General features: G+C 40.4%; 1 protein-coding gene across 1 annotated transcript; it reads left to right on the top strand.

The window, feature by feature from the left end:
* Positions 1-1958: 1958 nt before the first annotated feature.
* Positions 1959-11951, top strand: guf1 (GTP binding elongation factor GUF1). Its single transcript, XM_071458166.1, has 17 exons — positions 1959-2278; positions 2589-2700; positions 2841-2989; positions 3374-3454; positions 3575-3652; positions 3751-3834; positions 3916-3980; positions 4072-4275; positions 4802-4941; positions 5124-5247; positions 5782-5914; positions 6486-6629; positions 6889-7022; positions 7506-7607; positions 11353-11472; positions 11581-11617; positions 11707-11951. Exons 1-17 carry the CDS (start codon positions 2105-2107, stop codon positions 11839-11841), a joined length of 2016 nt encoding a protein of 671 aa, XP_071314267.1. The 5' UTR covers positions 1959-2104; the 3' UTR covers positions 11842-11951.
* Positions 11952-13519: the final 1568 nt, after the last annotated feature.

Raw genomic sequence — 13519 nt, 5'->3', positions numbered from 1 at the left:
GGCGGTAATCCATGTTTGTAGACTTTCTGTGACAACACAATTCACAGCTGTTCAGAACTAAGTGTCTTCAGTAAAGAGACACCACTGACACACTGAACCGTTTTTGGTGAGATTTCGAGGACCTAAAGGTAAGAACTTCTTTAGTTAGAAATTCAAATGTTGATTTAATGTAGCTTCAAAAAGTTCAAATATAGCTTTTGGCGTAACTGGTTTGTGTCTGGCATGTGCATTGTGTTTTGATGAAGATGCCAAGATCAGGATATCAGTGGAGGCTCTCTCCATTTATTCTCTGACAAAAGAGGTAAATGCCAAAATCCTCTAGTCAATTCTGATCATGCAACTTAGCCCCTGCACAAATGAAATGACACAATATGTTAGCACACATAAGTTTAAGCTAGAAATTAAACTCTTGAATGTGATTAAGTAGAAAGGCTGGGCAAAGGGGGAGACCCCTTTTATAGCAGGGACCCCATGGAAGTAACACAGAGACTGAGTCTCAAACATTTCACAAAGTGACTCTGGAGAATTAACATGTCAGGCTATAACTATTAACAAAGATTTTGTGTAATTGTAATACTAAATATCACTGGGATATAATTTACACTGTTACATGCAGTGTATTACTGCTGTATAGCTGACTCTTTTACATTGGGTGAAATTATTCTGGGAGGTATTGAGATAATGCAAATTCTCTGTCTGTGCCTCTCACTACACATTGTCATTTGAGTCATTTGAGACTTTTGCTTTGGTGATTGAATTTGAGTCACAAGTCAAAACTATTATTCTGAAAGATCAGCCCAAATTTGACAAAATCCCACAGGCTGTAAGACATTTCCTGGCCCCTCAAAGACTTATCTATATCTGGCTTTTTACCTTATTTCCAAAGTTTTGCTGAGCCAGCCAGAAGTGACAATAATGGACACAGAAAATTCAGGTTTATGAGACAATGTTATTTTTTTATTCAATATTACTGTATTATGTAGATATTATGTATTATATATAACTTCTTGAATCATATTAAACAAGACAATTTCCAGTTTCCATCTTCAATTTCAGAAACAGATTTGCAGCTTGAAAACTGGGAAAACCTTTATATTGCATATTATATCGCTAGTCACTTAGAAACTGGTAATGTCTTGAAAACAGGCAGGCCGAGTGTTGTCAAATGATCAGTGAGGTTTTGAAAAATAAATAAATAAATAAACCTGCTTGTATTGTCTGCAAGAAAAGCAGATGCTGAGCTCTTTGAATCAAAGGCAATCCTCAGTGCAAAAGTCTCAAATGTACAAAAGGTTATTACATGACAGGGCTAACAGAGGCTTATTATTATCTCTGGCTGCACAAAGAAGAGAAGCAGGAATCTATTCTTGTGCGAGAGGCAGCTAGGTTGTTGTCATAGCAACTGCCATCCATTTTTATCCTTCATCACAGAGATTGAGTAGGCGGGACTTCCGGCTGTCCAAACGTTCCCAAAGATAAAAGTATGACAAGATAGTAACCCCCCCCCCCCCTCCCCTTGATGCTTTCAAATGCTAATTTCTGTATGTTATGATTCTAATAAATAGCCTACTATACCACACACTGTCAGTAGAGATGTCCTGCTGTAGTGTCTAGCCCTTTTGACATTTAAAAAAATGACGGGAAAGAAAAGAGAGTTTCACAAAGCTCAGCACAGTCCGAGTGGTTGAAGTGTAACAGGACAGTGCGGATATATATGTCTCAGGACAAACAGGCGATTTGTTCGCCTTGAACTTCTGTCCCCTGCTGGGCTCTGAATTTAATGTCGGAATTTAAAACAAAAACAAACGCAGGTCATTGAAGAAGCTCATCTTGTCATATTTTCATCATCTTTGATCGGGAAAAAAAAAAAAAATCAACAACATTTCCCACAAGTCTTTGCCGGTGACCTGTCACCCAAAATGTCAGCACCCTAGCCGCTCATGCACCGGGGTTATTACAGGACTCTTATTGTGTTATTATTATCACCTTTTCACGCTGTGACGCTTCACCAGTGGCGGGCCCACACCCAGCGGCCTCCGCAGGCAGCTGACGTTTATTTACCCTCCTCATCATGCTGCCGTAAGGCTACGAGCTCAACGAAAACATGTCGGCTTCTCTGCTCTCTGCCTTGTTAAGACGCGTATTACAGTTCAAAATGTGCAGAAGGAAAGCACACAGCTACAGCATGGCCTGCACAGTGCTCAGACACCGCTGGATGAAAAGGCTGCCTGTTCTCTCCAGCGGCTTCAGGATGGTCAGCACACAGACAAACAAACAGGTAATACAGTCTCAGTTCGCTTTGTTAACTGCATCACATCATAATCTGTGTGTTTTGTTTCTCATTCAAAAATTTAAATAATTTCGTGCAATTGTCAAAATGCCTGTTTCGGGGGGAAATGCCCTTTCAAACGGTTGAAAAGTCCATTGAGTTATTTTCTTTATTACTGATAAAACTTTTGGTTCATTACTTGCCCCGTTCAGACATAGACATAATCATTTATCTATCTCAAAATATAAATTCTGCCTAAAGATGGGCGGCTGTATCAATTCATGTGTTGTTGAGTGACTTCTTTCCTTTTATTCTGAAGGAGTCCATTGACCTGTCCAAGTTCCCTGTGGACAGAATCAGGAATTTTTGCATCATTGCCCATATTGACCATGGAAAAAGCACTTTGGCCGACAGGCTGCTGGAGATGACTGGTACGTCTGCTCACACCTCAGAGATGAAATTCAAAGTTAATCCTAACACTGTTATCCACCTCTGTCAGTCAAACACACATACACACAATTTCCTACACAACTACAATGAGGTGTTACCAGCGGATGTCCCTGATGAACAGGTGCCATAGCAAAGAATGAGAAGAACAAACAGGTGCTGGACAAGCTGCAGGTGGAGCGAGAGAGGGGGATCACAGTGAAGGCCCAGACAGCCTCTTTATTTTACAGCCACGAGGGAGATGAGTACCTCCTGAACCTCATTGACACTCCGGTAGGTCCTCAGCTGGGTGGGATGCTGGTGAGAAGAGGGTGGAAAAATTTGTCGTGACAAGTGTATTTTATAATTTAATTTAATTTAATGATTAATTTGATTCTATTTAATTTTTTTACTTCATACATCCCAAAATTTCCCTGTGATCCATGAAGGTAGTCTAAAGCAGATTTTTGAATATAGGCCTAAACATAAGGATCATGGAAAATATCTCATTTTTATATGAAATATTTGCATGGTAGAAGATTTCACCTTGAAGTGAGAAATGGGTGTATTTTGGTGGAGTTTTTTTTCCATGCCATTCTGATGTCAAATTGATTTGTTTAAATTTTGCACAACTATATCTCTCAACCTTTCATAATCTTTAGTTTACCCTCTCTCCAGGGTCATGTTGACTTTAGTTATGAGGTGTCTAGATCCATCTCTGCATGCCAGGGAGTCCTGCTGATTGTCGACGCCAATCAGGTACAAAACTTTCTTCGTGACTTATTGTGGCTGTACTTGGTGCGCAATGAAACACTGAGAAATGTTTAAGATTAACTTTTATAAATAAAACATTAACAAATGTTTTATTTTCATGTGAAGGGGATTCAAGCACAAACAGTGGCTAACTTCTACCTGGCTTTTGAAGCTCAGCTGACAATCATCCCTGTTATTAACAAGGTACACTCAGACCAGCCAGTGTTCATTTTGATCACGTGCTATTTTTCCACTTGAACGCTGTGAGGTGGGTGATTCTGTTCTGACATTTTCTCCCTCAGATTGATTTGAAAAACGCCGATCCGGAGAGAGTGGAGTCTCAGATTGAAAAGGTGTTTGATATCCCACGTGAAGAATGCATTCGGGTGAGTTGGAGCACGATGTAAGTTCCACAGAAGCTCTACATTTTTGAGAAATGTGTCTTAACTTGATCTCATGTCTTTCAGATTTCTGCTAAACAGGGAACAAACGTTGAAATGGTTCTCCAAGCGGTTGTGAGCAGGATTCCACCGTAAGAAGGCTCAGGTGGTTTCATTTCTCACAGGAGACATGTTTGACATAAAATCACTGAAGCCTTTTCTTTTTTACAAACTTTCTTTCAGGCCCGTGGCAAGCATGGATGACCCATTTAAAGCCCTAGTGTTTGACTCCAATTTCGACCACTACAGAGGAGTGGTGGCCAACATCGCTGTGTTCGGAGGTCGGGTCAGAAAAGGGGACAAGATCGTGTCAGCGCATCTCAGGAAAACCTACGAGGTCAACGAGCTGGGGCTGCTGCGACCAGATGAGCACCCCACACAGAGGCTGTACGTGGCATTCTTCCTGTTCTCATGTCACCTCTTACATTTGGTATTTCATACAATGGAGCTGATACTGGGACTAAAGCTGAAATGATTAGTCAACCAATCAATGTTTTGAAAGTTCACACAGAAATTATGACAAAATTTCATACAAGTGGTTAATATGTTATATGACTGGATGTAATCTGAAACTAGTCTGTAATCAAGTCATTGTTTTTCTGTGGTGCTTTGATGCACATGTCGCATGTTTATTTGTGCAAAAATATAGTTTTTCAGCATTTCAGCATAAGTGCATCTCAATGTGTGTCTATTGCAGTGCACATGAAAAATATCATAAAATGCAATACATAACTTGAAATTTGACACCAGCTATAATAAGCCGACCTTCTGTATATCTACAGTTGTGGTTGTAATAAGCTCTGGTCGACACAGTCGATAAACACTGGAGTCCTGTCAGCATTTGTCCATCTGTCAACTGAGATGCTTGTTTACATTGTATTAGTGTGACTCTCTGAGATGGGTTGTTGTGTAGGTTTGCAGGCCAGGTGGGCTACATAATAGCAGGGATGAAGGATGTGAAGGAGGCGCAGATTGGTGACACACTGTACCTCCAGGAGCAGCCAGTGAAGGCTCTTCCAGGGTTTAAACCTGCCAAAGCCATGGTCTTTGCTGGTAAGAACTGCGCTTATCTGCAGCAACTGCTCAGCACACACATAGATGTACAGAAAACCCCTTTGGTGCATTGCTGTTGTGTTTCAGTAGCTGGTACAGTAAAGTACAGCCAGTGCTTTCCAGATGAACAGAGTCGTTTGCTGATGATGTGCACTCTGCCCCCCCCCTCCCCCGTCCCTCAGGCATGTATCCGATGGACCAGTCAGAATACCCGGGCCTTCGAAGTGCCATTGAGAGACTGACCCTGAATGACTCAAGTGTCACAGTGCAGAGAGACAGCAGTCTGGCCCTGGGGGCAGGCTGGAGGTGAGGACGTTATGAATTAGAATAAGAAGTGGCTTTACAATCCCCAGCTCGAGGACTGGAGATTGTACTGCATATACTGTACCAGCTAATGAGAACGAGGACATGGATGTTCAAGTGAAGTGCACAGAGATTAAGGCGTCATTATGTTTGTATGAGTTCAAGTAATTTGCTGTTGAAGAAAAGTTGCAAACTTTTTCCTGATAAGTTTAGGTGATAAGTTTCAACACAGGCTTGAACATGTCACATGATCTATTGCTAAACGTCAACTTTCTTTTGAACATAGTGATGATGCCAAAATAAAGAGCCAAGTAAGAGTTTATGTATCAGCACAGGTCATATTATCAGACCAGATGATGTCAATTTGATTCTGTTAGACGCAGTGATTTAGATCATTTAGAAATACGACCCTGCACTTCGATAGCAATAAGTTGTACTCACTCTTGAACTCTTTCCAGAGAGGCTCTTTGTAATTAAAATGCATGATATCAATTATAAGTCTTGGGTGAACCTGTGGACCTTCCCATCCCCCTGCAGACTCGGTTTCCTGGGTCTTCTCCATATGGAGGTGTTCAATCAGAGGCTGGAGCAGGAATACAATGCCTCTGTTATAGTGACAGCACCCACGGTGCCCTACAAGGCTGTCCTCTCATCAGCCAAGCTCATCAAGGTAAGAGCCATTTCCTGCTCGTATATCCTCCGGTGTCACAGCTTGTGCTGTAAATTCAGCAAAAAGTTTCCACTGACTTGGAAATTGATGTTAAACAGAGGCTCCCTGGTATTGCTGACACGCTTTTCTGTGAAATGACATATGGGAGACACTTGATGGGAGGAGGACAATCAAAATATTGCTTTGCAAAGGCAAAATCACAGCCAGTTTGAAAACATAATGTATTTATGCTGAGGTTCCTTCGAAACAACATTTTCTCATCCCACTGACAGCTGGTTGCTAAGGGTCAGGATTTTAGATGATTATTTTTTGACAAATGATTAAGATGTGTTATTCATCAGTCTTGTCACAGCAGTAATGGTATACAGTGCATTTACTACAATAATGGTGTTGCCAGACCGTAAAGGATATGTTCTGTAAATATAGAAGACTTTAGGTCAAACGGGGAGTAAATGTTTCACACTCAAAACATAGTGGTTGGTTGGAGTATAACTGTAAACTCATGTTTGCTTTTGGAAAGAGATTTACCAGTTTTCCTTGCAGGTTTAAGTCATGTTGGTTCTCCTCACAGGAACACGGCAGTGAGGAGATAACCATCGTGAACCCTGCCCAGTTCCCAGACAGAGGCGTTGTGTCGGAGTACTTGGAGCCCATGGTGGTCGGGACCATTCTGGCTCCAGACACTTACACTGGCAAAATCATGACTCTCTGCTTGGTAAGAGGAAAATGGAAAATTAATTTTTTTGAGTAAAAGAACTGTCTTTATGATTTAACCTGAATTCGTTCTTTCTGCATCAGACGGGGGTTAATTTTCACTATCATATGTATCGGCCTTGTAATCGTATTATTCAAAATGCAGACCTTTTTTTTAACACAGAGAGGGATAATGTCTCTAAATACTCACAGGTGAGTTGGCCTGATTAAGTGCCTTAATTCTGCTGATTTTGCTTATCATCATGTCTGTGTTCTTAAAGAATCGCAGAGGTATCCAGAAGAACATGGTGTACATAGACGACCAGCGCGTCATGATGAAGTATCTCTTCCCTTTAAATGAAATTGTTGTGGATTTCTATGACCTCCTCAAGTCGCTATCATCTGGATATGCAAGGTAAAACTAAGCAAGTACTGTGTGAATACATACTGCAGTCAACAGTCAGTCATAGACACTTAATATGGATTTTTTTTCGTAGTTCAAAGTCTTTGCATGTGTAAGCGATATTTGTGTGTATAGGTTTGTCTTGTGAGTTTCTCTTGGAAAGAGTAGGTGAAATCCTGGCGTAAAAAAAATGTTAAAAAGTTGAAAGGGCCAAAGTAGCATCTTTAAAGTAGAATTTCAACTCATGTTTATTTAGTATAGTTAGTAAATTTATTAAGGTCTTGCATCAATGGATAAATGTAATTATTAGGGGAAAAAAATCTAGTACAAAAAGAAGCACAAAGCCAAGAAATCATTTTCCTCTTATCCCATAGTTTCCCTCTTCTGTGTATTTTACTGTTCCCTGGGTCTTATTTAGATCAAAGTCTTTGATACTGTAAAAATATTCCATGCATTGAGCTGACCATGATTTTGATATTATCTTCCAAACTGTAGCTTCGATTATGAGAATGCAGGCTACCAGGCTGCTGATTTGATAAAGATGGATATTCTGCTGAACGGGCGACCAGTGGAAGAACTCACCACAATCGTACACAGGTTGGTCACAATGAAAACAGAGATTAAATGAAAATATCCTTCTTTTTCTTCTTGAGGTGTCAGACCGATTCTGCTTGAGAGGATTTTCCTATTGTCCCCGTCACAGCAGTGTCCCACAGCTTAATTCTTATCACCGCTGTCACCAAAAAGAAATTGCAGATTTTTTATGAGTTTACATAATTGCAAGGTTTTATGGTCCTGTATTACCAGAGTAATTCGTCTGAGCCTATGGAGCATGAAATGTATTCAACACCCAGGATAACATTAAAATATGGCCCCTCGGCAGTCTGTGTTAACATTATCTCTTACGGTGACTTTACACACTGGACAAGGACTTCACTCCATTTGTGACAAGGACAATAGAGTAACTTCACAGGCAAAAAGTGATGACGCACAGCAGATCTGTATTTAATGCACTTACTATCAGAGCCAGGACAGGAGCCAGTTCAGGCCTCGGTAATTGAAGGGCGCTACGCTTCGCCTGCGGTAACTACTCTGACCATTTATACTGTGAGCCTTGGAGCTGAGCGGAGCGCGGAGTCAGTCTGTTATTCTTTAAGAGGGAAGCACCAATCACAGAGCAGAATATCGTTTACGGGAGGCCCGTTAACGAGTGACTGAAATTAATGGTACGTGACTGGGCCAAAGTGAGGCAAGGATGTGCTGTGGAGCAGAGAAGCTACTTCCATCTGTTAGATGTGGAGGCTTTTATATCACAGCACCTTACGGTATGAGGGCGGCTACGGCTCAGGATGTAGAACAGGTCGTCCACGGAGGGTCGATGGTTCGATCCTCAGCTCCTCAAGTCTGCATGTTGAATTGTCATTGGGCAATCAATAAATGCAATAAAACACCTAAAAGCAAAAATCCGATCAGATGGGGGTCGGGGGTCTAATTTGTGTCAGTTTAGGGGTCCTTGGTGTAAAAACATTTGAGAAACCCTGCGTTAGGAAATAGGTCAACATTTTGGAACCTCACGTAACTTCTGATAAAACCTCAAATACGATATAATGAGTCAGTATGAAAAAAATATATATATATAAACGAATAAATAAATAAATGATTACTTCTATGCAATGTTTTGCGTCATGTGAGCGCACTGCTGGAACAAAGCTGCTCTTATACCGTTTTGTTCTGCACTTTGTCCAGAAGAAGGAAGCTGAAATTCACTGTTGGATAGGTGTGAGTCGTCATTTAAAATGGAGCTGTCTGGTGCACAGGGATGCCAGGTTAACCTGTGACTCACTGGACCTTTTTCCAATTTGACTGAGAGAATTCCTGCTCTTTAAAGATAGGTTTCTAAGCACCAGAGAAAAAAAAAATCACTTCAACAAAAGCACGGTAGAATAAGATCATCATGGTCTGGTCAATATGGAAATAGGACAGTTGCCTTAAAGTTCAGTTTTGTGTCAATAATTGCCCCAAGGTATCTGTGAGATTGTACACATTCCACTGTGTGGCCTTTAATGGATGTGACTTCATGTATGTTAACAAGTGTTCTGAAGTCTGTTCGGTTGAAGGCAGGACTCCTCACACCACTTGACAGAATTGTCTGACTGGGTCGTGGCCGTTCTCATTCTCCAGGAGCCTGCTGACAATAACAGAGTGATCTGCTTACTTCAGGACGGTCCTGTTTTCATACCTGCTCAGACACGTATTTGTGTAGAGGATAAATAAAAGCGGTGACAACACACTTCCTGACGGGGAGCCAGTCGAGGACCAAAGTTGGTCAGACAGAGCTCCAGTTACCCTCACTCTTGTGTCCTCTTGCTTAAAAAAATCAAGAATCCAGCCCACAAGATTGTTGCTCAGATCAAACTGATCTAAAAGACGCCTGGCTAAAATGTGGGGTTGAATTGTATTAAAAGCAGATAAAGTCTGACATAGGACCCATTTCCCTCCAAGTGTTTAAAAAGCAAATTAAGCAAAGTAACTGTGGCACCTTCCACCCCTCTATCTGGCCTATGAACAAAGTGTGTGGGCTCAAGTACAAGGTTTCTGACCTTACCAGTTTTTCAAGAGGTTTCATTAGAACTGATGTGAGGGCCACTGGACTACAATCATTAAGAGTTTTAGGGTGGTTGGATTTAGGAACAGGAACTACTACAGCACCATTGCAGACCTTAGGTACATGCTGTGCTTGTTAAAAATGTGGTGGAATACAGGACTCGGTTCTTTTGTACAATATTTCAGAATGCAACCACAAATGTTGTCAAGTCCATGACTCTTATTTACTTTTATGGAGAGAAATGTCTTTTCCACATCTTTTAGGTCTGTGTCAGTGCTGATCATCTGCCAGATTGTAACACAGGTCCAATGTGTCCTCAATAAAAGTTTTATAAAAACAATTTGTAGCGTTGGCCAGCTCAGAATCTGAACTAACTAACTGAAGCTGTTTAAAGTGACCTGTCTGCTGCTCTGTAAATTCTGGAGGCCTGCTAGAGTTTTCAAGCTAGACCAGACTGACCCAAGATTATTTGCAGCCATCATGTTCTCCAGATCAGATCTATACTTCTGTTTCGCTTTTCAGATTTCCATTTTCAGCTCCTTGGTAGCTATATGCAAATCAAAGCCTCGTCCCTGTTTAAAAACAAGTCTCTTTTTCTGTATGCTGGACTTAACAGATCTAGTCACTCATGGTTTATTGTTAGGATAAATTGTAACTTGCTTACAGGGAATTATCATGTCCCTACAAAAGGCAGCTCCTGCAAAGCAAAGCACAGATTCTTCTGTCCAGTCCTTTGTGGCTTTTATCTGTGCTTTCTCTCTCTCCATAAAACAGTCTTGTATATCGGCAGTAAATGCACAGTTATGATCTGCGGAACCCAGCAGAGGCAGCGGGAGTGCTTTATAAGTGTCCTCAACTGACCCATAACAAAGATCTAATGTCTTATCCCACCTGGTTGGACAGGAGACATATTGATAAAGGTTTGAAAGTGTCTTTTTCAGAGAGATGTGGTTAAAATCACCCCATGTGAAGTTTGGTGCTTCAGGTGAAATTGACTGCAGTTTTGTACTACATCAAATATAGTGCTAGAGGCTGAGGTGGCGTTTTGCCTTCGGGTGGATTTACACAGTTGTTATAAAAAGTTGTGGGGCAGGTAAAAAGGGCGTAATGTAACTTAAAACAGTTACTGTAATGTAGCCAGGCGAACCGTTTCCCTCTTTATGCCTTCTGGTTTAGTGTCCAGCCTAGCTAGTCTGGCTCACTAACTAGTCTTCCAGCTGAGGCCTCATACTTAATGCACAAACATTTCATCAAGAAAGTGAATAAGTATATATCTGTTTTATGGCCTGTACATATAAACCATTTTCCATTTAAATGATCCCTTTCACTATTATTATTCCTCATAATTCTCACATGACACTCTGGTGAAATGTGGGGAACCCTGGTGTGTTTTTTGACGTAGTTTGAAAGAATGATACGTCTTGTCTGCTTGTTTTTAAAACTTAACATGGATTTGTCAGATTACACTGAAAAAGGCAGGCAATAACTGCTCCAACTTCAACACCATTTTTAATTCAACTTGGACAGATGATACAGCTTGTTGTTGCCCGGAGCGGTACCTGCATTTATGGGGGATGACACATGTACGTGTCATTATCAGCTACTATTTAGCTGAAGTGATGTGGCGAGTACATTAGATATAATCTGTGGATTGTGCTCTTTTTGTCCTTGTTGGCAGCAGAGAACAGGAGAATTTTACGACTGTTTTTGGTTGTGACTGGTGTGTTTTTGTTACAGGGACCGTGCGTACACTACAGGGAAAGCCATGTGCGAGCGACTGAAAGACTCCATACCGAGGCAGATGTTTGAGATAGCTGTACAGGCAGCTATTGGAAGTAAAGTCATCGCAAGAGAGACGTAAGTACAACATCTGGAATGAGCTTTGTGAGAATGGTATGAGGTACAAAACAATACATCAAGCATTTTAAATTGTTGTGGTGAAATGATGGTGTTTGTCTCTTTCAGAATAAAAGCGTTCAGAAAAAATGTTCTCGCTAAATGTGTAAGTAAATATTTTTCGTGTTTCTAAAAAGTTGTTGAGTCTACAAATGTACTGCAAAGTCTGAATTATTGTTTTCTTTTTCTTGGTAGTACGGAGGTGACATAACACGCAAGATGAAGCTGCTGAAGAGACAGGCAGAGGGCAAAAAGAAGATGAGGCGTATTGGCAACGTGGAAGTTCCCAAAGACGCCTTCATTAATGTTCTGAAGAGAAAGGACAAATAGACTGTTAGTATATTATTGTGCAATGATATTATTATTCTATAGAACAGGTCCTTGTTACCGGAAGGCCCTGCTGGAGTGTCCTCTGAATAAAGTGGTCATTGGGGCTGAAACTGCAGTAAAGTAATTGTGCTGGTTTCCACTATACATATACACATCATTACTTCATTACTTCCTCTCGCTCTCATATACATAAGAATTGTACACATTAGGCAGGTCAGAGGCAGACAAGAAAAAAACTAGACAGATCAGTAGTTATTAATGTTTCTGTACTAACTATGCCAGGTTTTTAGTTATCTTCTCATTTCACAGAAAAGGAGGGTGAAAGAAATTATTTTTTAAAGTATCAATTAATCTTTAGATTACTGTTTTTTGTTTTTATTTTGGACTAACAATCAAAAAACTCAAAGGTATTCATATTAAAGTGCCAGCTATCAAATATTGAGGACGTAAAAGTATACTTACATAACCACAGTGAATATGAGGCTTCAACAGTCTTGAGTCAGACAAATGAAGAGTCTACTTGTCAAAGTTTGTGTTTTTAGTACCATGGACAGTATTTATTTCCTGAGCTACAGCAGAGGGCCAGCAACACAAAGTGGGGATTTGGTGTTAAAGAGAGTGTTATAATATAAAAATACCTGTTTGATGTGATCATAGACGAACCTGAGGATGTATTCTCACACAGAGGACTGTGGATTTGGTTGCCCATCTCAAACAGAAATCATCTAATCTCTTCAAAGCCAGTATGGACAGGAAGGATTACACAAACCAATAACACTGCACACAGGCATATGGATATTGTTTCAAAAACAGATTAAAAAAAAAAAAAAAAAAGTTAATCCCTACTAGGTTGCTGACTCTGACCTTTGAAAGATACTTAAGAGAAAATATGCAAATATCTGTCGGAGTGTCCAACAGTGTTTGTCATTTACAAAGTTTTCCCAGTAGATGGCAGCAGCAGCTCAAAGACGCAACTGAGCTGAGTACAAGTTAATTTCACCCTGAGCTAATTTCCAATAAGGCTTCATCAGCCTCAGGCCCTATAAATGTCAGGTTTCTATCATATAAAACTCTAGACAGTCCACTTATCCTCTGCTCAGCAGCTGGAGTTGCTTGATGAACATATCTCATTGTCCTTGTGTGCTGCCCTTTGTTCCTGGCAAATTAAAGCAAATCTGATTTAAGAACTCACTGGTCCTTAAAAGGGAGGGGGACAAGTTGGACTTCAGCAGTGTGGACTGAATTTAAGTACTGAGGAAAGAACATGCAGAGACTTTCAATTAAAAGTTTAGGATTATAAACCTTTTCTTTGCAAACATGTCAAGCTCAGGTGTAAGTAATAACATTGACTGCTGAGCCAAGCCAACATTATGATACATCTATGACAATTTAAACTGACAATATGCATAAGCATGAATATTAAAAAGCCTGTGTTCATATTTCACAGACAATTGTTGTTTAGCTAAAACTTTACTGTGCAAAGCATTTAATTTTCTGGTGAAATACATTTTGCAGTGACTAACAAAAGCCCCCAAACCGCAAGAACCAGCAGGCACTTGAGTCTTTCTAGCTATTTTTGATGTTTTGACATTTCACTCGACTGGCTTTCACAATCCAGCGTGTAGCCTCAGGTTAAAAAAAGTTAAAAGGCTAAGTAAGTAGTAACTTTAGCTACTTT

Source organism: Trachinotus anak, unplaced genomic scaffold (assembly GCF_046630095.1).
Source record: "Trachinotus anak isolate AG129_WGS33_773 ecotype Australia unplaced genomic scaffold, CSIRO_AGI_Tana_v1 ptg000021l, whole genome shotgun sequence".
Taxonomy (NCBI): Eukaryota; Metazoa; Chordata; class Actinopteri; order Carangiformes; family Carangidae; genus Trachinotus; species Trachinotus anak.
This window is presented reverse-complemented; position numbering and strand designations above follow the sequence as displayed.

Bases quoted from the DNA above. Each gene is read 5' to 3' on its own strand.
- guf1 (XM_071458166.1), top strand. From the start codon at position 2,105: ATGTCGGCTTCTCTGCTCTCTGCCTTGTTAAGACGCGTATTACAGTTC. The intron at 2,279-2,588 runs GTAATACAGTCT...TTTATTCTGAAG, and splicing joins GCACACAGACAAACAAACAG to GAGTCCATTGACCTGTCCAA. The intron at 3,455-3,574 runs GTACAAAACTTT...TTTCATGTGAAG, and splicing joins TGATTGTCGACGCCAATCAG to GGGATTCAAGCACAAACAGT.